The sequence below is a fragment of the Mobula hypostoma genome, chromosome X1 (genome assembly GCF_963921235.1).
Source record: "Mobula hypostoma chromosome X1, sMobHyp1.1, whole genome shotgun sequence".
Classification (NCBI taxonomy): Eukaryota; Metazoa; Chordata; class Chondrichthyes; order Myliobatiformes; family Myliobatidae; genus Mobula; species Mobula hypostoma.
Genome location: NC_086128.1, coordinates 29278699 through 29304296, shown reverse-complemented (window position 1 = coordinate 29304296; position 25598 = coordinate 29278699). Strand labels below are relative to the sequence as shown.

At 41.4% G+C, this 25598-nt stretch overlaps 1 protein-coding gene across 5 annotated transcripts in view; it reads left to right on the top strand.

Annotated features, from left to right (window-relative positions):
• The window catches only part of LOC134340475 (F-box/LRR-repeat protein 20), a 162522-nt gene that overhangs the window by 28351 nt on the left and 108573 nt on the right, over nt 1-25598 (top strand). For 3 of the 5 annotated variants that reach the window (XM_063037786.1, XM_063037785.1, XM_063037783.1), the window contains exon 2: nt 24996-25057. In XM_063037786.1, coding sequence (XP_062893856.1) covers nt 24996-25057 — 62 coding nt within the window. Of the gene's footprint in view, nt 1-2101; nt 2244-10337; nt 10420-21657; nt 24752-24995; nt 25058-25598 lie in introns of those variants that run through there. The other 2 variants (XM_063037782.1, XM_063037784.1) reach the window with 2 other exon arrangements.

The following is a 25598-nucleotide window of genomic DNA, read 5'->3' as shown; positions in this document are numbered from 1 at the left end:
CAATTGGCCTCTGTAAATTGCACCTGGATTGTAAATGGGTGGTAAATGTAGGAGAATTGAAAACAAGTTGGGGTTAATTACTATAAATGGGTAGTTGATAGTTGGCATGCACCCATTGGACTGCAGTGCCTCTTCTTACACTATCTCAAGAAGATAGTTCATCTGGTTGTCCAATTTGCTTTCGGGTAGGTTTTCTGATTATCCTTCTCTAGAGCAACTTTCATATGACTCCAAATGCATTTTTCCCTCTAAGACAACTTTGGGAGAGGATGGTAAATGATCTCAAAATTATATCTTTTATAAACCTACTGTAATTGAAGTCTGCTTGAAGCAGGTGGGTACCTCCAAACTGCTGAAGTGAGAAGTTAAAGATCTCAGTGAACACTCCAGCCAATTGATCAGCACAAGTTTTTAGTTCTTAGCTAGACCAGATGCTTTTCATGTGTTCACCCTTCTGAAGGCTGCTCACATGTTAGCCTCATCCTGAAATCACAGGATCATTAGGGGCCGTGGGAGTTGGTGATGGTTCCTCCAAGTTTTGACAGTCAAAGTCAGCATAGAAGGCATTGAGCAAAGCCCATCTGGGAGCAAAGCCCTTTTGTCTATGTTGCTTGATTACTCTTTACAAGAGGTGATAGTATTCAAGCCCTGCCACAACTGTCGAGCATCCTCTGTTGATTCAGAGTCTATGCCTCTGATCTGTAGCCCTCAGTATATTGTGGATCTCATGGTTCATCCAGGGCTTCTGGTTGGGAAAGACTCTGAATGATCTTGTGGGCAGACACTTGTCTACAACTGTTTTAATAAAGTCTCTGACAACCGTGGTGTATTCATTCAGATCCACAGATGAGAGCTTGAACGTGGCCCAGTTCACGGACTCGAAGCCATCCTGTAGCTGCTTTTCCGCCTCCCGCAACCTCCTCTTTGTCCTAATCTCTGGAGCTTTCCTCTTTAGCATCTGCCTATATGCTGGTAGAAGGACAGCCAAGTGATTCAATTTAATTACTGAAGTCTGGGCATGGAGCAGAAGGCATTCCTTATTTTGGTGTAACATGTGTTGGGCCCTCTGGTGCTGCAGGTTGTAAGCTGATGGTAATTGGCCAGGGTTTTCTTCACACAAGCCTGGTTAAAGACTTGGTGTTGAACAAAGAATCATGTCACTGTTCATTAACTAATGGGGATGTGTTGTCAATGCATTTAATATATTCTCCATCAGACAATCTTGTACTAAGTATAATTTGTAAGCTAGTTTGAGAGCATTTTCATTTCAAAGTTTTCTTTGGGCCTTTTCAAACATGTAATCAGGGTTGTTCACTTGGGTCATAGAATGATTGAGCAGGCTGTGGCTTTCCAGAAAAGGTGCTGAGAAGCTCCTCCCCAGTACTGAGCACATCTACATGGCGTGCTGTCAGCATCATTCATCAGAGACCCCCACCATCCAGTCCATGCTCTCTTCTTGCTGCTGCCATCAGGAATAAGGTACAGGAGCCTCAGGACCCTCACCACCAGGTTCAGGCACAGCTAATGCCCCTCAACCATGAGGTTCTTGAACAAGAGGGGATAATTTCGTTGACCCCACACTGGACTGTTCCCACAACTTATGGACTCTTTCAAGGACTCTTCAACTTGTGTTCTCTATTTCTTATTATTTTGTTGTTTGTTTTGTTTCTTTGTATTTGCTTTAAATGCCCACAAGAAAATGAACCTCAGCATTGTATATGGTGACATGTATGTACTTCGAACTTTGAGGTAGGAGGCTTAAATCAGTTGATTTGAATGGCCTAATGGTGTGTCATAAATTTGTATGAATGTTTTGTATCTCACTAATCCCACAGGTCCAGTTATTTCAATACTGAAATCCTTCAACAATTGCCAGTTGAAATGATGGTGGGGTGAATGTAACTCTTTTGATCTGTTAAAGATGATTTAACTGACCTGTTTAAAGCTGCTTTATTTAAGCCACTTTGGAATGAATGCATTGACTCTTGTGTAGATTGGTTGCTCAAATACATTGCCTGTGGAACAAAACTGGAGTCCTTGTAGGTCATAAATGTTAAATGAATAGCTTGGGCTAATGAAGTAATGTTTTTTTTTGTAACAGGAATCAACAATCAAAACCACTAATTTACAGATCAACATGCTGAAAAAGCATTTTGAAATCGATGTTTAATTTGGTTCAATCTGTCCAATTCTTTAAGAGTGACTGCAGGATGACTGTCTGGAAAAATTACTTCAAGCAAAGGGTAAATTGATCTCTGAAATAGACACTTGGGGAAAACAATGAAGTTAAAATGCCTATTAAAGGTGTGTTGGGTAACTAGGTAACCCATATTGGATGAGTTGATAATTGTCTTCCTTATTTAATTTTATCTTCTATTGTTGCTCAGCAGTCCACTGCTGACTCATCTAGATATTAAAGATCTGAGTCCTTGACTCATATGGAGACAGCAAAACTGGCATCCTGAAACTTCCACTTTCATGTACCACCCTCAAAAACATTTAAATCATTCAAGACTAACTTTGGATGTAGGTTTTCACTTTTTTTTGTTAAACAGAAGATTGTTTTCAAAGGTGAACCATGTTCACTATTTTTAATGTTGCTTAAAAGGCTCCTGTGAATAAGGCTATAATACATAGGAACAGAATTGAGCTATTCAGCCCATCAAGTCTGCTGTACCATTCGATCATGGGTGATTTATTTTCTCTTTCAAGCCCATTCGCCTGTCTTCCCATAACCTTTGACACCCTCACTAGTTAAGTGCCTATATACCACCTCTGTAAATATAACCGATGACTTGGCCTCCACAGATGTACCTCCCTATGGCTAAAGAAATTCCTTCTCATCTCGGGTTTCATTGAGATCCCCCATCCATCTAAACTCCAGCAAGTACAGGCCCAAAGCCACCAATGCTCCTTATACTTAGCCTTTTTAGTTCCCAGGATCATTCTTTGAAACCTCTTCTGGGCCTTCTCCAATGCCAGCACATCCTTTGAGAAATGGGGCCCAAAAATGCTCGCAATAATCCAGGTGTGGTCTGACCAATGCCTCAATACTACATCCTTTTATATTCTAGTCCTCTTGAAATGAAATTTGCCTTAATTTATTACTGACTCAACCTGCAAGTTAACTTTTGGGGAATCCTGCACTAGGACTCAAAGTTGCTTTGCGCCTGAATTCGCACCCCATTTAGAAAATAGTCTACTTTTTTATTTCTTCTAACGAAGTGCAAGACCATACACTTCCCTATACTGTATTTCATCCGCACTTCTTTGCCCATTCTCCTAATCTGTCCAAGGCACCCTATTTCCTGAACACTGTTGGCCCCTTTGTATGGATCTACAATGATTCCAGCCATCCTCTTGGTGTAATTATTCTTCCTTGGAATCCCCTCCACAGCATGATCTTTCAACCATTATTCTGATGCCCGCAACATCATACCTGCCAGTTTCTAACAATGCTACAAGATCATCTACCTTATTTTGTATACTGCGTGCATTTAAGTATAACACTTTCAGTCCTGTGCCCACTATCTCTCTTTTCAATTTTGTCTCCATACTATCTGAAGATAAATTCTTATCTCTTTCTAAACTTTTTGTCATATTCTTTATATTGGAGGCTTCAGTAACCCCTCCTATACTATTTCCCCATTTACTTTATCCTTGTTATTCCACTAGCTCTCACTCCCACTACTATTTAGTTTAAAGCCCTACCCCCCCATCCACAATCCTCGTTAAGCATTTCACCAGGATCTTTGTCCCAGCATAGTTCACTTGGAATCCGTCACACCAAAGCAGCTCCCTCCTTCCCCACTACTGATACCAATATCCTACAAAATGAAGCCCACTTCTTTGAGCCACGCATTTAGCATTCTGATCTTATTAACCTTGTGCCATTTTGCATATGGTTCAGGTGGTAATCCAGAATTTATTACATTTCTAGTTCAGCATTTTAATTTAGTCCTTAGCTACTTAAATTCCCTCAGTAGAACCTCTATTTTTCTACATTGTTGGTACCCACATTGACCACACTAACTGAATCTTTCTCCTCCCACTCAAAATTCCTCAGATCAGGTGAGATGTCCTGAACCTGGGCACTAACAGACAACACAACCTTCAGAGACAGGATAGTATCTATTCCCCTAACTTTACTGTCCTCAATTACAGCTACAGTTCTCTTCCCCCTCTCTCTCTCTTGAATGACTGTCTGAACCACAATGCCATGGTTCATTCAGTTGATCATACTTCTTACAGTCCGCACTCTCAGCCTCACAGGGAGCAGCAGTTGGTTTCGGACCTATTGACCATCTCAAGGCTGAGACTCCTCCAGCACTACTTCTTGGATCCTCCTACCTGCAGTCACACCCTCTTGTCCCTGGCCACTGATTTATATTTTAAGCAGTTAATCCAATGAAGTGTGACTGCCTCCTGATAATCCAGGTAATCCTCCCACTGTGTTCTTTCCTCTCACCCCTTATAGGTTGTGTGTGTGTTCTCTCTCTCAATCTTGGCTCCTCTACCAGAGGCCTGGGAGTTTGAGGGTTCGGCACAGTATCCTTGCTGTTCCTAGTTGTGTGCTCTCCTGGACTGGGATCTCAGATGTTGTTCCCAAAGTTCATTGGAGCCACTCTTCCAGTCCAGGTGTCACAGCTCCAAGTGCTCCTATTATCACTGGGATTACTCAGGCTTTAACTTTCCACATCCTTTCTATCTGTTCTTTCAAGCCCTGGTATTTCTCCAGCTTCTCACATTCTTTCTTCCAGGTGTTACTGTCATTTGGGATTGCCACATCTATTACAATCACTTTCTTCTGTTCCTTGTCCAATGTCTGTTTGGTTGGCCAGTACCTGCTTATCACTCTGTATTTAGAAGACCTACAGGATCCAGCTCTGACACTTTCCACTACCTTCTTGGGTGTTTCCCCATTTAGACTTGAGCATCCAATCCATACTCAGTGTAAATGTTCCAGTACGTAATTCTTGCAACTTGGTTATGCTGTTCAATGTACGCTGTCCCTGCCTGCATCGTGCACCCTGCTACCATGTGCCGGATGGTTTCAGCAGATTCCTTGCGCAGTCTACATTTGGGTCTTGTCTGGTGTGATAGCCCCTTGCTTCTATTGTTCTTATGCTCAGTGCCTGTTCTTGTGTAGCCTTGATTGCTTCTGTGCTGTCCCTCAGCCTTGCCGTTTCCAGCCAGGGGACCTCTGATATCTGGCAATGGTACATCTCATACAATGGCTTGTCCTGCCGTGGCCTTTGTTCCTCTGGCTCTGCTTCACCCACTTCCATTTCCATGTCACCTTCCTGCGGTCTGTGGTATTCTCATAGAACATAAGAACAAAATAAATAGCAGTTGTAGGCTATCTGGCCTGTCGAGCCGACTCTGCCATTCAATAAGATCATGGCTGATCTGGCCAAGGACTCATCTCCACCTACCTGACTTTTCCCCTTAATCATTAATTCCCCTACTATGCAAAAACCAATCCAACCATGTCTTAAATATATTTACTGAGGTAGCCTCCACTGCTTCATTGGGCAGAAAATTCCACAGATTCACCACCCTCTGGGGAAAAGCGGTTCCTTCTAATCTCCGTCCCAAATGTACTCCCCTGAGTCTTGAAGCTATTTCCCCTAGTTCTAGTCTTGCCTACCAGAGAAAACAACTTTCCTGCCTCTATCTTATCTATCCCTTTCATAATTTTTATGTTTCTACAAGATCTCCTCTTCTGAATTTGAGTGAGCACAGTCCCAGGGGATTCACCCCCTGTCTCACCCCCTCATCTCTGGAATCAACCTGGTGAGCCTCCTCTACACTGCCACTGCCTCAAGTAAGGAGACCAGAACTGCACACAGTACTCCAGGTGCAGCCTCACCAGTAGCCTGTACAGTTGCAGCACAACCTCCCTGCTCTTAAATTCAGTCCCTCTGGCAATGAAGGCCAATATTCCATTTGTCTTCTTGATAGCCTGCTGCACCTGCAAACCAACCTTTTGTTACCTTCTCGCAGGTCATTCTTGGGGGCCATCTTCCTGACATACTTGTGGATGTTTCACATTTCTTTCAGGACTGTGGCCTTGACATTTCCAAGTCCCCATCCTCCTTTATTCCGGTGGGTGTGAAGTCCTTTGGACTTTGGGTGGAATCCTCAATGTATTGTTAGTAGTTCCCGGGTCTTGATGTCAGCAGCTTCCAGTTTGTTCCTCGGCCATCACACTATTACAGCTGGGTATCTGATGACGGGTAGGGTGAAAGTGTTGATGCCTCTGATCTTGTTCTTCCCATTCAGCTGGCTTTTAGGACCTGTCTCACTCTTTGGAGGTATTTAGATGCTGCAACCTTCCTTGTGTCCTTATCATGGCTTCCATGTGCCTGCAGGATCCCCAGGTATTTGTAGCTGTTCTGTGCATCCAGTATGTGGCCTTCAGATAACGCAACTCCTTCAGTCTTGATGAGTTTTGCCTCTTTTCACTACCATCCAGCTGCACTTTTCCAGTCCAAATGACATACTGATGCCTCTGCTGTATGCCTTTATTAATGAGTCACATTCACAGAATTTAATTTTATTTATATATGTATGTGTGTGTGTTTAACAGGTTCTAGTCTTGTAGAAAGTTGCAATCGAGCAAATTTGAGCGCAGAAAGAGTCAAGTAGTAACAGTAGACAAAATATCCAGTATTGGCAACATCAGCAAGATGGAGTATTTCAAAAACATGGTAAAATTGAAATTGATTTACTGTTACATGTGTTGAGATGCAGTGAAAAGCTTGTTTTACATACTGTTCATACAGGTCAGTTCATTTATATAGTGTATTGCAATAGAACAGCGTAAAATAATGCAGAATAAAGTGTAACAGCTACAGAGTGCAGTGCAGGTAAACAATAAGGTGCAAGATCATAATGAGGTAGATGGTGAGGTCCATCTTGCCATACTAGGGAACCATTCAATAGTCTTATAACAGTGGGTTAAAAGCTGTCCTTAAAGCCTGGTGGTGCATTTATGCATACAGAAAAGGATGCTTTTTGTGCTGCATCGATTTTATATAAAAAAAAAATAGTGGCTGATGGAGATGTACAAAAAGTCAGAGGACTTCTGTGAGTGCTGGAAATCCTGAAATAAAATTGAAAATGCTGAATAGCAGATCAGGCAGCATCTGTAGGGAGAGAGATAGAGCTGTTGATTTCTTTAGACATTGGGCAAACTGCTTTTCAAGTCGTACCAAAATGCTAGCATGAAGTAGCTAAATTTAATGGAAGTAATTCATAACCAGAGGGTCCTTCGATCTCAAGATTCATGATTGTTTAATGTCAATTCCAGTACACAAGTGTAAAGTAGAATGAAGTAATTGTTACTCCAGATCTGATGCAGCACACAAATTAAGGTAAAGGACACAATAATAAAAAAGCACAATAAGTAAGATGTAGTCTCCTTGATGGGAGTGGGACAAACAGTCCATGAGCAGGGTGGGTGGGATCCTTCATATTACTAGCCTATTTCCAGCATCTTTCTGTATACATGTCCTTGATGGTGGGTAGGCTTGTGCTGGTGATGCATTGGACAGTTTTGATTACCTGTTGTAGAGCCGCTGCAGTGCAGTTTCCTTGTTGACGTGCTGGTTTTGCTACTGTATCTCTTTAAAGACCTGATTTTTATATTGGTACTGAATCACAAGCCTCCCCTCACACACACTAGGTTCTGTTTCTTATGAAAGTAAGAGACATCTAAAGCTCCTGAGAATGTCTTCCACATGGTTGATATTTGTGCTATATCCTGGATGCTAGCAGTTTATTAGGTAGCTATGATCCCTGGTATGCTTCTGAGATGAGAGCTACCTTCATTCACTAGCTCAAAGCAGTAGAAACATGCCACTTTGTACAAAAATCATTCAGATCCACTGGGGTGATTACGCATGTAAACTTAGTTTTCTCTCATGTCAAGGCTTTAACTAACATTGGCTGGGCTCTGTTGGGCAGGCATGCTTGATACCAGGCTTCAAAAACAGGCACAGTAATTAGACCACTTATGGCAAGAGATTACCAGATCAACACAGGAAAGTGTTTGAGATGCCACTGACTCCTTTTTCTATGACTCTACAAAATGGAGAAGGAGCATTCAGTTTGGTTCTTCAAAATCGTGTCTTCGTGCTTGATGTACCCATCTGGGATATTTATCTGGGGTGCAGTGTATGCAGGGCCTTTAGCATTGTCAAGGATCCTCCTATCCTTCCCATAGTCTCTTTGCCCTTTGCCCCCCCCCCCAACCCATCCCACCATCAGGCAGGAGGTACAGTAGTATTAGGATCAGGGTTGTAGGATGAGAAACAACTTCTTTCCCTAAGGCATGAGACTACTGAACTCCCTGTCACTTGCCATGTCTCATCTTGAATATGAAGTGCTGTTATGTTTTGTAACTTCAAACCATTAAACTAATTCATAGGAAGTCCAAAATGTGAGTAACTTTGCTTACTTTAAGCAAGGTCTGCCCATCTCATGTGGTAGAGTGACATATGCAATTCATGTGTTTCTACATATGCATGATGTATTATATAAAGAATGCTTAATTAAACAAGGTATTTACAAGATTGATTAAATATTACATACACAACACTCCTCTGCTTGGTTATAAACTCCAACTCATAGAGAATGCATCTCAAGTACAAACCCCATTTCCAGAAAAGTTGGGATATTTTCCAAAATGCATTAAAACCAAAAATCTGTGATGTGTTAATTCACATGAACCTTTATTTAACTGACAAAAGTACAAAGAAAAGATTTTCAATAGTTTTATTGACCAACTTAATTGTATTTTGTAAATATACACAAATTTAGAATTTGATGGCTGCAACACACTCAACAAAAGTTGGGACAGAGTTAAAATAAGATTGAGAAGTGCACAGAATATTCAAGTAACACCGGTTTGGAAGACTCCACATTAAGCAGGCTAATTGGTAGCAGGTGAAGTATCATGACTGGGTATAAAAGTAGCGTCCATCAAAAGCTCAGTCTTTGCAAGCAAGGATGGGTCGTGGCTCACCCCTTTGTGCCAAAATTTGTGAGCGAATTGTTAGTCAGTTCAAAAGGAACATTTCTCAACGCAAGATTGCAGAGAATTTAGGTCTCTCAACATCTACAGTACATAATATTGTGAAAAGATTCAGAGAATTCAGAAACATGTCAGTGCGTAAAGGGCAAGGTCGGAAACCACTGTTGAATGCGCGTGATCTTCGAGCCCTCAGGCGACACTGCCTAAGAAACCGTCATGCTACTGTGACAATTATAGCCACCTGGGCTCAGGAGAACTTTGGAAAACCATTGTCACTCAACCCAGTCCGTCGCTGCATCCAGAAATGCAACTTGAAACTGTATTACGCAAGGAGGAAGCCATACATCAACTCTATGCAGAAACACCAGCGAGTTCTCTGGGTCCGAGTTCATCTCAGATGGACCGAAAGACTGTGGAACCGTGTGCTGTGGTCAGATGAGTCCACATTTCAGCTAGTTTATGGAAAAAACAGGCTTCGAGTTCTCCGTGTCACAGATGAAAACGACCATCCAGATTGTTATCAGCGAAAGGTGCAAAAGCCAGCCTCTGTGATGGTATGGGGGTGGATCAGTGCCCACGGCATGGGTGAGTTGCATGTATGTGAAGGTACCATTGACTCTGAGGCGTATATTAGGATTTTAGAGAGACATATGTTGCCATCAAGGTGACGTCTCTTCCCGGGACGTCCATGCTTATTTCAGCAGGACAATGCCAGACCACATTCTGCACGGGCTACAACAGCGTGGCTTTGTAGACACAGAGTGCGTGTGCTTGACTGGCCTGCTGCCAGTCCAGATCTATCTCCTTTTGAAAATGTATGGCGCATCATGAAGAGGAGAATCAGACAACGGAGACCACGGACTGTTGAGCAGCTGAAGTCTTGTATCAAGCAAGAATGGACAGAATTTCCAATTGCAAATCTACTACAATTAGTATCCTCAGTTCCAAAACGATTAAAAAGTGTTATTAAAAGGAAAGGTGATGTAACACAATGGTAAACATGCCTCTGTCCCAACTTTTGTTGAGTGTGTTGCAGCCATCAAATTCTAAATTTGTGTATGTTTACAAAATACAATTAAGTTGGTCAGTAAAACTATCGAAAATCTTTTCTTTGTACTTTTGTCAGTTAAATAAAGGTTCACGTGAATTAACGTATCACAGATTTTTGTTTTTATTGCATTATGAAAATATCCCAACTTTTCTGGAAATGGGGTTTGTATATACACAGAATTCTGTATAATACAACTACTATATACAGACATCCACAGCACAGTAAATTTTAAATTGTCTTATTCAGGCCTAAAGATTTAATCGTTATGGATGCTTTGCTCTTGTGGGATAACATCATCATGAAAAGGGGGAATCACTCTGCTTGGCAGGTGAGACTTGTAATTGTGAAACAATCTCAGGTTCCTGGGACCTCCTCTGTGGTGGGTGTAGGAGTTGACGCCGAGACTGCAGGGAGTAGATCTGACGGTGGTAGCCACCTTTCTTCCTTTTTCTTTTAGTTTGTGCATCTTGGGAAGGTGCATTTAGTTCACTGGAGTGTTCTCTTGTCATTGTATTGCTTCCTTTATGATCTGATCTCTCCTCTTGGTTTCCTCATCCACAACATAATCTGACAAATTCTGTTTTCAAATCTCCATCGACTCCTTTTCAGCCTTCCATTCATTCAGCTGGGCTTTGGTCTCTGGATCAGTTTTACAAGGAGCTTTTCATCTCCCACTTGAAGTTCATGCAATAACCATAATGCATGTACAAAAGCGGAATGCTTGTAACTTTTCTGAAGCTCCTTGAGCTCTCTTCCAGCTTAAAACCAAGCCACATTTCGCAAGTAACTGCCTGATTAACATATTGGAAGCTTTCTCAGATGTTGCCTACAAAAAACTGTTGTAGTCGGACCACTGCTTTTGTCCCTTTTATGACTTTATGAGTAGCATGGCTGTTCCTTGGTCCAGTATGTTTTCTAACTAGACATCTGTTTGTCCTCTTGGGCAATGGTTCGTGATGTACAGCATGGAGACAACTGTGGCATCATCCAGTATCTTAATTTGCTTTTAGTTAGCTTCATTGCAGGGGATGTGGCATGTAAATCGTGGATGGATCTGAAATCGAGTTGTAGTTGACTCAGACAATCTTGTCTCCACAATGCTGGTCCTCCTGTTTTTACCACATAGAAGCTATGTGTGGCTTCTTGGTTGTTGAGTTTCACTGTTAAGAATGTCTTTCCGACAGGGGTTATCTTTTCTCCGTTATAAGTTCTTGGTTGGATATCTCCAGGCTTCAGTTCAGTGTCTTTGAACTGCTGTTCAAATTCATTTTGTGGAATGACTGAAACAGCTGAACCAGCGTTCAATTCCATTTTAATTAATTTGCTGTTCACTTCTGGCATAAACCATATTGCTTGTCTGTTTAAAAACGCAAACACGAGGATATCTGCAGATGCTGGAAATTCAAGCAACACACACATTTGTGCTATATCCTGGATGCTAGCAGTCTATTAGGTAGCTGTGATCCCTGGTATGCTTCTGAGATGAGAGCTACCTTCATTCACTAGCTCAAAGCAGTAGAAACATGTCATCCTGACGAAGGGTCCCGGGCCGAAACGTCGACTGTACCTCTTCCTATAGATGCTGCCTGGCCTGCTGCGTTCACCAACATTTTCTGTGGGTGTTGCTTGTCTGTTGTTAGTTTTCACTTTATAAATCTCAAGGCTACACAGTCCTGTGTCACTGTCATCGTTATCAGACTTTTCATCAGATTAGTGCTCTATGAAACTGCAATTTGACTATCTTTTACTCTTGCTTGTGCAGTCCATTTATTTTTCCCTGCCAGATATATTCTTTGTGTGTGTCCTACTTTGTTGCAATTTATGCGAGTTTTGTCATTAAATCTGTATTGATCTGGTGTATGTGAGCCCCTTCCATAATAGTAGCAGTGTGGTTTCTGTCTAGACATTGCAGTTTTGTTCACTCACTTTCATTCCTCACTGCAACTAAATTGCATTTGTCTACTGTTTCCATTGGTACAGCAATTTCAACTACTTTTAAATGTAATTTGTGGTTCAGTTAGGAGCTGTTTTTGAATTCTGTTTTGTAAGATTCCACAAACTATCAATCTCTCAGTGCATTATTAAGCCTATCATTGAACTGACAATGCTTAGACAATCTCTTCAATTCAGCCATGTACACTGAAATGGACTTCCCTTCCTTTTGGTTCCACTTGTGAAACTTGTACCATTCTGCAATCAACGATGGCTTTGGTTCTAAATATTCCTGCATTACATTCACAATATCAGTGAAGTTTATTTCTGCTGGTTTAGTTGGAGTATTTAAACTTTGAAGAAAACTGTATGCTTTTAAACCCAATGCACTCAGCAAAATTTGCACTCTTATCACTGGCTATTTTATTTGCTTCAAAATATTGTTCATTTAGCTCAGTATACATGAGCCAGTTACCCACTGAGCAATTGAAAGCGTCAATCTTTACAATGTCACCAGCCATTTCTGCTTTTATTTATGACTAATCTCACCTGGTACTCTTTATGAATCCATGAATTCTTCCATTTTCTATTTTTTTTTAAAAAAAATTGTGTTGTCCCTTCTGAAGAACACATGCTGCACTGCTTTTTTAAAAAAAACTCTACTTTATCTGCATGCGGTGCACTTTCTTTTTGCTTGTCATTCCTCACTATGCCTCAATAGGTCATTAGCTGTCTCAAGTTAATTTAAAATACTTCATCCCCATTTGTGTTTTGTAACTTCAAAACACTAAACTGATTTGTAGGAAGACCTGAGTGTCTAACTTAGTGTTTACTTGAAGTGAGGCGAGCAATGATCACGTTGTAGCATGATGACGTATGTAGTTCTTGTATTTATACATGTTACCCAAAATGCTTAAATCAAACAATATATTTACAAGATTACTCAAATTACTGAAATATTAAATAGTGCCAATTGCATTATATGGTTTACTTTTTAAACTTGTCGTAAATGCATCTTGTGTTAAATGTCCATCTTGAATATATTTTATAAATTTAATTTATTTGTAATATTGCTCTGTATGTTGTGAGTTATGTGTATTGTCTTGGTCACCTTGGTCCTGAGGAATGTTATTTCGTTTGGCGGTATGTGTATATGGTTGAATGACATTAAACTTTAACTTGGAGATTTGTTTTGAATTTTACGACAGAATTGGCCTTATCCGCACTTCAGAGCCAATAGAACTAGTGTGGAAGTGAATCATTCTCAGCTCCAAGGTCATACTCGTTTTTGGGAGCCATCTCAACGATGGAAGATGTTATGAAATTCATCATCATCTTGGGTGCACCAGCACAACTTTTCATTGTTTGAGGAAGAGTGTGTTTGTAGATCAAGCCATTAATTCCAGCAGAAATCTCAGCAGCTGTCATTTTAAACTTTTATTTAAACCCTGTTCTTCTTGCCCTGTATAAATCCTCCAGTCTGTAGCCTTTTCCCTGGTGCTCTCTTCTGATTCTTTACACCCTTTATATCCTATCACTGGTTCTTCTCCGGTTCAATATCTGTTGCTCCTTTAAACTTTCTCAAAATATTTGGGGACATTTTCTCCCCAGTGTTTAATATGTAGTGTAAGTGCAAGCTATTGCCTGTTTATGCAGAAGTGTAAATGAGGAATAAAATGTTAATGCAGCAAGTACTCTAAAACATTGTGACTTGAATAGATTGTTTAAAAAATGTGAATTCTAATGAGGTAGTGACTTCATGATCATTGTACTTACTGACGTAATTCATTTTGAGTATAGATGGTCACTGTTTGGGCTTAAGTTTATGAAAATGACCTTTAGTTAATGATGGGGGCTGAAAGCTGTTTTTGTAATGTTTGATGCAAGTAGTTTTCAAATGGTTGGAGCAAACTTTGCTTGCACAGCAATCCCTGGAATATCTTTGCTGAGAGGTGACATTATCTCTAATTCATGATTTGGCTTCATTCTAAGTTAAAAGAAAAATGCATCTGATACTGGAAATTTGAAATGATTCAAGTTAGTTGCAGTTAACAGTTTTTGATTTGTCTTAATGACTAACATGTTCATAAGTTGCAGACAAGAAAAAAACTTTAGGGACAAGAACTGGCTGCATGTCATTTCAACTTTCTTGCTCTTCCCACACCAATCTGTCTGTCCCCTGCATTCTGCACTGTCACAGTGAGGCCAAATGTAAACTAGAAGAACAACATCTCTTATGTAGGTAGCCTGCAGCCCAATGGTATGAACATTGAATTTTCCAACTTCAGGTAACCATCACTCAGGTTCTTTTCCCACTTCCACCAGACATCCAGTGTGTCTCTCCCTCTGTTCCCTTGAACCATTCTCCTTTCTAACTGCTGGAGAAGCCTATTGAAGTTCTCCAGCAGTTTGTTTTTTTTTTGTACCAATGACATCTACGTACTGTGCCAGTCACACCAGTAGCTGATGCCATCTTGTAAAATGCCGTAGCTATTGTGTCCTTGGCCTGTGTAGGTTAATGGTCAGAGGGGATATAGAGAAGAAGCAGACTTGCTCATTATCCCTTTCCTCCTTACAGTCCTGATGAAGCCCAAAATATCAACTGTTTATTCCCTTCAGTATTGTGTGTGTTGCATAAGAAATAGATCAGGCACAGCCCCTTACACTTGCATCCCCATTCCACATATAACTGCACATGGAAGTTCACTTCCATCATAGAACAGTTGCATGCAAACCTCTTGTATTAAAGACCTCCCTTGCATGTTAACTTTCAATAATTTGTATACAATGGCACCTATATCTTTCAACTGTACAATTTCTGGAGGGGGAAGGGGAAGCAGGTGATTAGGGAATAAAAGCAAAGGGGATGACCTCAACTTTTCCAAATTGGTATCCTTCACCCCTTCTCTGGTTTGAGTTAGCTGACGGGGCCAATATGAAATTTGCATGCTTTGTCAGGATATTTGCAGGATACTGTTGTGGGGGATGACCTTCCAGGGGAATGCCACGGAGACCAGGTTACTGGCATTGAACAAGGGTCTGTGGTGCAGAAGGTAGAGGGAGAAGAGGGGAGTGGTAGTAGTGGAACTCAATAGTCGGGAACAGACAGGAGATTCTGTGGACGTGAACGGGATACCCAGATGGTATGCTGCCTCCCAGGTGCCAGGGACATCCTGGATCGCATCCACATATTTTGGGGAGGGAGAGCAGCCAGATGATATAGGAAAGAAAAACAATATCATGGTATATCATGGTACCAATGATATAGGAAAGAAAAACAATGAGGTTCTGAAGAGAGAATTTAGAGCTAGGCAGAAAATTGAGAAGTAGGACCTCCAGGATAGTAATTTCTGGATTGCTACCTGTGCCATGTGCTAGTGAGGGTAGAAACAGGCTGATTTGGCAGTCAAGTGTGTGGCTGAGAAGCTGGGGCAGGGCTTTCAGGTTCTTGGATCATTGGGATCTCTTCTGGAGGAGATATGACCTGTATAAAAGGGATGAGTTGTGTCCGAACCTGGGTGGGGGGGGGGCAAATATTCTCGTGGGCAGGTTTGTTAGAGCTGTTGGGGAGGGTTTAAACTAATTTGGCAGGGGGGTAGGAACAGGAATAAAGGGACTGATTAGGACGGATGGTAAAAAAAGTAAACATAGTGTGCAGTCAGACTGTCATGGTGGGCAGGCAGATGATAGGGCAAAATTGCAGCCAGTAGGGTGAGTATTGGTGCATTAGGGATACAGAATCAAAATGGGTACCAAATACAGCACTCAGTGTTATATCTCAGTGCAGGCAGTATAAGAAATGAGGTGGAAGATCTTGTTGCACTATTACAGATTGTCAGGTATGATGTTGTGGCCATCACTGAATCATGGCAGAAGGGTGGTTGTAGTTGGGAGCTGAATGTCCAAGGTTGCATAGGTAGGTAGGCAGAGGGGGTGGTGTGACTCTACTGGTAAAGAATGGCATCAAATCAGTAGAAAGATGTGACATAAGATCAGAAGATGTTGAATCCATGTGGGGTGAGTTAAGAAACTGCAAGCGTAAAAGGACCCCGATGGCAGTTATATACAGGCCTCCCAACAGTGGCTGAGAGGTGGACCACAGGTTACAACAGGAAATAGAAAAGATGAGTCAAAAGGGCAATGTTATGATAGTCATGGGAGATTTTAACATGCAGGTCGATTGGGGAAAATCAGGTTGGTAATGGATCTCAAGAGTGAGTTTGAATGCCTACGAGATGGCGTTTGTTGTTGAGCCTACTAGGGGATGAGCTATACTGGATTGAGTGTTATGTAATGATCTGGAGGCAATTAAGGAGCTTAAGGTAAAATAGCCCTTAGGAACCAGTGATCACAATGTGACTGAGTTTAACTTGAAAATTGATAGGGAAAAAGTAAAGTCTGATGTAGCAGTATTTCAGTGGAGTAAAGGAAATTAGTGGTATGAGAGGGGAGTTGGCCAAAGTAAATTGGAAGGAGATGCTGCCAGGGATGACAGCAGAGCAGCAACGGCGTGAGTTTCTGGCAGAAAAGTAAGGAAGGTGCAGGATAGATGTATTCCTAAAACTAAAATACTCAAATAGCAGAATAGTACAACTGGCTGACAAGGGAAGTCATATCTAATGTAAAAGCAAAAGAGGGCATACAAAAAGCAAAAATAGAAAAAGTCAACATGGTTTCCTTAAGGGAAAATATTGCCTGGTGAACCTGTTGGAGTTCATTGAGAAAATTCCAAGTAGGATAGATAAAGGGGATGCAGTGGATGTTGTATACAGAAGTCCTTTGACAAGGTGCTACACGAGGCTGCTTACCAAGTTAAGAGCCCATGGTATTACAGGAAAGTTACTGGCATAGTTAGAGGGCCTTTTCTGGTTGGCTGCCGGTGATTAGTGGTGTTCCGCAGGGGTTGGTGGTGGGACCACTTTTTATGCTATATATAAATGATTTAGATGATGGAACACATAGCTTTGCTGCTGAGTTTGCAGATGATACGAAGAATGGTGGAGGGGCAGATGGTGTTGAGGAAGGAGGTAGGCTGCAGAAGGACTTGGGACAGATTAGGACGGGTGGCCAACCTTTTACATTCCATGCGTCAATTTTTTTCACGCACAAGTTCAGATGTGATTTTTTTCATGCATGAGCTCTATATTAACATTTTTACAAGAATTGAATGGGGGTACAAGGGTTGTATGGTGCATCTGAACTCGTAAGTGAAAAAATTGAAGCATGGAATGTTAAAGGTTGGCCACCCTTGGATTAGGAGAATGGGCAAGAAAGTGGTAAATGAAATACAATGTTGGAAAATACATGGTCATGCACTTTGGTAGTAGAACTAAATGTTCAGACTATTTTCTAAATGGGGTGGAAATCCAAAAGTCTGAGATGCAAAGGGTCTTGGGAGTCCTTGTGCAGAACACCCTAAAGGTTAATTTGCAGGTTGAGTCAGTGGTTAGGAAGGCAAATGCAATGTTAGCATTCATTTCAAGAGGTTTAGAATACATGAGCCAGGGATGTGATGCAGAGGCTTTAGAGGGCACTGGTGAGGCCTCACTTTGAGTATTATGAACAGTTTTGGGCTTCTCATCTCAAAAGATGTGCTGGCATTGGAGAGGGTCCAGAGGCAGTTCACAAGGATGATTCCAGGAATGGAAGGGTTATCATACGAGGAACGTTTGGCTCTGGGTTTGTACTCACTGGAATTTGGAAGGATGAGGGGGGATCTCATTGAAACCTTTCGATGTTGAAAGGCCTTGACAGAGTAGATGTGGTTAGGATGTTTCCCATAGTGGGGGAGTCGAGGACAAGAGGGCACAGCCTCAGGATAGAGGGGCGTCCATTTAAAACAGATGTGGAAAAGTTTCTTTAGCCAGAGGGTGGTGAATTTGTGGAATTTGTTACCATAGGCAGCTGTGGAGACTAGATTGTTGGGTGTATTTAAGGCAGCGATTGATAGGTTCTTGATTGGACATGGCATCAAAGGTTATGGGGAGAAGATTGTTGGGGGGGGGAGGATCAGCCATTATTGAATGGTGGAGCAGACTTGATGGGCCAAATGGCCTAATTCTGCTCCTGTGTCTTGTAGTCTTATGGTCATGGGTGGGACAGGAGGTGCTCAGGAGGATAGTAGCCTGAATCTGCCAGTACAAAAGCCTCCTTTTAAAAGGTATCTACACTATTTATCACATTAATTCTATAGTAATGAGTTTCACATTGTTACTACTCATTTGGTAGAGAAGTTTCTTCCGAATGCCTGATTGAATTTCCTGCAGATGTATCTTCTCCATTGCTACGTGAACCCAACAATCTGAGCTTGTAATTAGTCCACAGGCAAGAATGATGCACTACATAATACACAATGTATTGGTTTATGATCCAGTAGTGTGATCACTTGAGTTGAGTAAGATATTCTCCAAGGTCTGTTGGTGGGTCCTCAGGTGGCTGTAAAGGCTGATCCAGGATCCACCTTCTGGTGCTATGTGGGCAAGAGTATGTGGTGGCTGTGGTTGGTTGTTGGGTCTTTTGGTTGTTCAAATGATCTAAACGACTAGAACTCGCACTGTAATGATGCTGCTTTGTAGGTGAAAAAGTTAATTAAGTAAATACAGTTTAACAATTCTTTAGTTAAGAATTTCATCTGTTAGAGCATTGTCTTGTCAGACTAGTTTCCAGCTTCGAAGGTTGCCAAATTTCAGATAGCTTTGCAGTGCGATGTCTGTGCCAGCAAATAATTTTCAATGGATTGGAAAATCTGTAATTAGCATGCTGAGCTGGAAAGCTAAAGTGCAGTGTAAAGTATTGAAATTGTATTAAATTGAAATTGTCTTAAGGCAGCATTAATGGATTGCTTCATTTAGTTTTGTGTATTAGGTTTAGATTGTAAATATTGCTGATAATATTTGCTTCCTTTAAAAGGTAAAAATCGAGATACATGGAGGTCATGTACAGTAATGATGTAATTATAAGTGCATTTTTAATTATGGGTATTTGTCCTCTAGATACTGATATTTAGCTGAACAATAGCTTGGTCGAGGGGCTGATTGGCTTAACTCCACCTGAGTTTGTTTGTATGTTCTTGAGCTAAAGGTTGCCACTATTCACCAGCTTACAGTGGTATTGACTTCAGGATTTACTGTAATTAGACATTAAGTTCTAAAAGTAACAGGGTGGATTAATCACAGCTGAGTCTTGGCAGCAGAATATTGAATGTATGTAATATAAAACAAAGGGTATAACATTTATGTTAAATAAAACATTATTGTGAATTAATTTTACCTTTTAAACAATACCCAGTAATGTCTCTAAGCAGCAGTAATTTTGTGACATGTAAATATTATTAGTGTAGTTGGCAAATGGAGGGGTCACTAGCATTGGTACCATTCAGTGACGTATGTCCTCAATACAAAACAGCTTGTACATTACTATTAATTCGGAGCTTGGAAGCTAATTCCTTGTTTACACAATGACCTGCAGTTTAAGCTAGGCTCAGCAGTCTAATCCATAAATGCAGATTGAATGGCCGGTTTGCCCAGATGAGCACCTCTGCATTCTGTGTGTACATATTAAAATTCATTGATGCAATGTGCTCTCTTTGCATTCATGAAACTTTATTGTTCTTCTGAACAAGGGTCTGATTATGGCAAAAGTAGAAGAGAACTGTAGTAGTCGGAAGGGAGATATTCTGACAGACATTCATAACTTGATGCCTCTGCTTGTATTGGCTTCATTCCCTGAATGTAACCCATGTCCATTTCAGTGTGGGGTCATGTTAAAGTTGCCAGCATTTGGAAGATATCTATTGGCTTAATTGAGTGATGAATTGGATTTCAGCAAGTCTGACCTTAATAGGATGCTATAAACAGTTTTTAAAAAAACTACAAGATCAGTAACTGGTGGAGATCAAAGAGAAACACTATGGAGAAATGCAAGGTCATACTACACATTAATAACATTCCTTGCAGCACCCCGCCTCCCACCATAGTCTTAATGAAACTGTCAGTTTGGATTTTCCCACCACATTTGTTTGCTGCACAACTCGCAAACACTGGAAATTTAACTTTATACATTTTTTTTGGTGTGTGTGTACAGCTAACTAGAAGCTTAATGTGCCAGTGTAGCTAATGTAAGCTGCACAATAGCTAGCAAGTCAAGATAGTTACTCCAGATTTCAGGACCTACGCTGCCTTCTGAAGGAACGCAGAATGGGTCAGTCAGCATCTGGTGGGGGGGGGGAGGAATTGTCAAAATTCTATATCAGGTTTCTACTCAACGCCAGCAACTCATTCTCCTCTTCACCCTTCCTTTCTGTCACCCCCCCCGACAGATGCTGCTTGACTTGCTGACTTTCTAAAGTCGATTGTTTGTTGTGCAGTTGCTACTCTGATCAGTTGTGAAAAGCTCCCACACACTTTAATTAGACCCATACTCTTGAGCAAATGTACAGTATGTTGTCTGATTTTTTTTGTTTATGATTAACAATGCGATTGCTGAATTTGCTGTCTGCTATCCTGTAAATGACAGGCTCCAAAACTTGGTGGTACTTAAGGTTTCTTATGAAACAATTCTATCTTCCTGGTATTGTAAAAGTAATCATGGTGCTGACCATGTTATCTCTCAAGTAAATCTCAGACCTCTGCTTTTCAATAAGGTTGAGTTGTTTTGACCTGACTCAGCTATCTGATAACTTGATACCAATATCATACGTCTTAAACTCGTGCTGTTTATTGGATAAGAGCCCTGGCGATAGATTCAACTTGTGATCAGCAGGACTTTTAGACAAGTGCTTGTGCTCTTACCACCAGTTTGACCTGCCATCAACCTAAATAAAACAAAAATTGGCCTTTTTATGAAAAGATAATTTCAGAATTTCAGAAAATTTCTCTATGAAAAGACCAAGGAATTGCCGCCTTGAAGGCGCCATGGGTATATCAATGCATGTCATTGTTACTGTCAAAGTTGTACAGTTCTAGAAATTACAAACCGCAAATGTTTGAATCTGGAGCGATAATCAGCTGGAGGAACTAAATGGTTTAATCAGTGTGTTACTCTGGCTTTCCAGCATATGCAGAATCTTGTGTTACAGGATACAAGGACATTGCTTTACAACAGATGACGAGGAATTTCTTCCGCCAGAGGGTGGTGAAGCTGTGGAATTCATTGCAACAGACGGCTGTGGAGGCCAAATTACTGGGTATATTTAAAGCAGATGTTGGGTTCTTGATTAGTAAGGTTTGTCTAAAGTTACAGGGAGAAGGCAGGAGAATGGGGTTGAGGGATAATAAATCAGCCATGATGGAATGGCAGAGCAGACTTGATGGGCCAATGGCTTAATTCTGTGTCTTGTACGTGGAGGGGAGGGGAGGAGTGAAGGGAAGGTGAGTAAGGGAAGGAATTGTTGACATTTTGGGTTGAAGGTCTGCACCAAGACAGTGGAGAGGAGAGATTAGCATAAAGATTAGAGAGAAGTGTGATAGAAGGGCAGAGCATAGACCACGAAAAGGGTAGGAAGGGAATGGTGGTGAACAAAATGTGGAGGCAAGAGATGGGCAGATGGATGATAGATGGAAGCAACCCAAAAAGAGGCAGATGAAGCAGGTGGTGTTTTGGGGGGGGGTGGTGGGGAGAGAGGGTTTAGAATAGATGGTCAAGGATGAAGACAGCTGAGAGTGAGAAGCAGAAACACAAAATCTACCAGTTTTGGAATCTGATGTTAGGTCCATTTGAGGAGAGGTGAAAGGCAGATAGATCCAGAAACGCATGGGGGCGGGAGAGCCAGTAGGTAAAATATGAGGGTAGTACATTGATGTAACTTGGGGGCGGTTTCTATGGGGAAGGAGGCAAAAGTAGGTATACTTGAGTAACACACAAAATGCTAGTTTAAGATGCAGCATCTGAACGTGGGCAGTAGCTTACTGCTGGCTCTCAAAGCAAGAAAATCAACTAAATACTCTTAATAAAACTGCTTGTATGGAAAGTTGTGGTGAACAATCACCACAGATAACGAAGAGGCGAGCGAAGGTGCGGCTGATCCGAGGGTTGAGGCGTGCAGGTGTGAGACAGAGTCAAAGCAAGGCAGATTACAGGAGAAGATGAAGTTGGAGACGTAGCTGGAGCGAGCGACGTGGAGAAAAGCTGGAGCGCAGCTGTTTCGGAGCCCATTCACCTAAACCAGGAACGAGGCAGAATTCGAGTGGCGATCGGTGCTTGGGCAATTTAACCGCTGGGGCAGATGGACTGAAAAGACAAGGTGTCAGGACCGGAGGCAAGGGTTGAGCTGGTTTTGCTCCGTGACGTTCTGCTTTGCTCTTGGTGCTGAGGCTGTCGTGCCCGATCTGCTCCGGGCTTGGTGTCTGCGAGCTTTGTGGCAATTTGCTTCTGTTTGATGGACTGAGATTATGGGCCTACTCGAGCTGTTCCTGGCTTCGGTTTTATGGTCTTAATTTTGTTCTGAATGCTGACGCTTGCTTAATTGTTCCTTTTTCTGAGTTGGGTGTTGGTCTTTTTTTAAAAATCACATTCTTTGGGTTTCTTGTTTTGTGGCTGCCTGTAAGCTGGTGAATCTAAGGTTGTATAATTTATATGTTGATAATAAAATATACTTTGAACTCAGCAGGTCAGGCAGCATCTTTGGAGGGAAATGAGCAGTTAACTGTTTGGGCAGAGACCTTTAATCAGTGCTGGGTGAAGGGCTACATTAGAAACTGTAACCTAGTTTCAAAGAATTATCCCACATGAAGCTGGAAGGGATTGTCTACATGTATGAACTGAAACGCAAATGACTGTGTCTTTACAGGATTTCAAGTGAATGTGTTGCGTATGCCTGTCTATTGTAATTTGTAATAATTGATTAGAGCTCTAAATTAGATTAGATTCAACTTTATTGTCATTGTGTCGAGTACAGATGCAAAGCCAATGAAACACAATTAGCATCTAACCAGAAGTGCAGAAGGATAGTGTTATTTACAAAATAACTGTGAATAAAAAGTAAGTGCTACAGCATACAAATATAAAAGTACTGAGACAGTCCAATATGGGTGCAATACTGCTTAGTGCTGTGACGTGAGGTTCAGCAGGATCACAGCCTCAGGGAAGAAGCTTTTCCTGTGCCTGCTGGTGGAGGCTCCTGTAGCACCTACCAGATGGGAGGAGAGTAAAAAGTCCATGGTTAGGGTGAGATGCATCCTTGATAATGCTTTTCGCCCTGCCCTGGCAGCGTTTATGGTAGATGTTCTCAATGGTGGGCAATTGGGTGCTGATAATCCGCTGGGCAGTTTTCACCACACACTGGAATGCTTTGCAGTCCGACACGGGACAATTGCCATACCACACTGTGATGCAGTTGGTGAGTATGCTCTCAATGGTACAGCGGTAAAAGTCAGTCAGTATCCTGGGTCAGAGGTGAGCTTTCTTGATGCTCCGCAGGAAATAAAGGCACTGTTGCGCCTTTTTGATCAGGATGGAGGAGTTCAGGGACCAGGCAAGATCCTCGGAAATGTGGACACCAAGGAATTTGAAGCTTGATACACGCTCCACTACAGCTCCGTTGATGTAAATCTGAGATGCATTACTAATCTTTATAATTGAAACTACTTTCACTACAGGGGTGACAAATTCCACCATTTGGAAGTCGGTGGTCAGGCTATTTTCAGGACTGGAACAAAAGTAAATATGGTGAATTCTGCTTAATTGGGCTACCAGTTATTCAGGGTAACCACTCTTAAAGAACAAAAACTAATTGAGAAAATGGCCAGGATTCCCTTCACTTATTTGGGACACCATACTGCTTCATTGGAACGGGAGAGAGTTGCTGAACAGTTCCTAACTAACGTCAGTCATGTGCACTTGTGTGACAGTTGGGACACTACACTATACTTGGAGCAGACAGTTTTTCAATTGTGACAGTTGCATGTGTTAGTTCAAAAAAGCAGAAATTTTGGCAAGATATAAGCGGTAAGACAATTCAGAACTGCTTTGCTCACTAGTTTTGGGCACTGAGGCTTGGAGATGCCATGAATGGGGGGGGGGAGTGAAAATGAAACTATTTCACAAGTTAGGAACTTCAAATAATTTTAAGATAATAACAATCATCTTGAATGTAGCAATGAAAATTGAGATTTGGAGGGGGCAGTTGGCAAAAGCATTGTATGAAGGTATCTTCACTAGGTATCTGCGCTGATTTTGTTCATTTGCAGTCAGTCAAAAGAAAATGGTGGCAACAGTTCCTCTGTTATCGAATAGGAACCAATACGTAGTTTTATAGTACTGCAGAGGTATTGATGGTGGTCTAGTTTGTTCTGTACATCACTTAAATACATAAATTGTTACTTATTTAAAGCTGCTCGGAAATATACCAGAGCCATGTATTTTTAGCTGGTCGTTCCGAATGTGTATCCTGTAGAAGTAGGTTGACAGTCGTGATGTACTATCCACAAGTTGGGAAGGGGATTGAATCCTGCTGTGCTTTGGTATTGTAGTTACTGATCTTATTTGCTTTATACATTGCCCCTATTCATGCATTTGCAAATATATGTACGCTTCTAAGTTGAACACTTTGGATCTAAATTAGTACTTTTAAATGTTTTTTTTATCTGTCAGATGAGATCTTGATGGACAGAAAGCCAAGATTATTCCTAAACTTCAACCTGCTCCACTTTGAATTGATGAGCTTTTTTCTGTGCAACAGCTGAATGTATTTTTCTGATAATTTTCTCCTTTAACCTTCAAGGATGGGTGAGGTAATGATGCCATTTCTCCATTTTACATAATACCAACATCAAACTGCTGGTTTTGATACCTTATTTGTCACTGAATGACCCCTCTGTTAATAGTTGCAATCACTTCTTTGTTCCCTTCCCCAGTTTTTCACCTTTATATGGTGGTGAATTGAGAATGGAGACTCCAGATCAATTTCTATTATTGTTTGTACAAATTTTGGTTCACCATTGACACATTCTAACACTATAACCCTCTGTTTTTTAGATGTTCTCGAATAACGATGAAGCTGTGATAAACAAGAAACTCCCAAAGGAACTGTTACTCCGGTAAGAAAAACACAAGCCTCTTTCTGCTACCGTGTAGAAGACATTTATCAGAAACAATTTTAAAATGCTGAATTGTTACATCTACAAATCATTATTGTTGAATTCTGGTTGATGAATAACAAAAACTGCTGTGTGAAAACTAAAATATGAAATGATTATCACAATTTGAAATTAGCTGATTTTCTGTTGTAGCTTAAATGATTGAACATATACATGTAAACAACAGGAATTCTGCAGATGCTGGAAATTCAAGCAACACACATAAAAGTTGCTGGTGAACGCAGCAGGCCAGGCAGCATCTCTAGGAAGAGGTACAGTCGACGTTTCAGGCCGAGACCCTTCGTCAGGACTAACTGAAGGAAGAGTGAGTAAGGGATTTGAAAGCTGGAGGGGGAGATCCAAAATGATAGGAGAAGACAGGAGGGGGAGGGATGGAGCCAAGAGCTAGACAGGTGATTGGCAAAAGGGATACGAGAGGATCATGGGACAGGAGGTCTGGGAAGAAAGATGGGGGGGGACCCAGAGGATGGGCAAGGGGTAT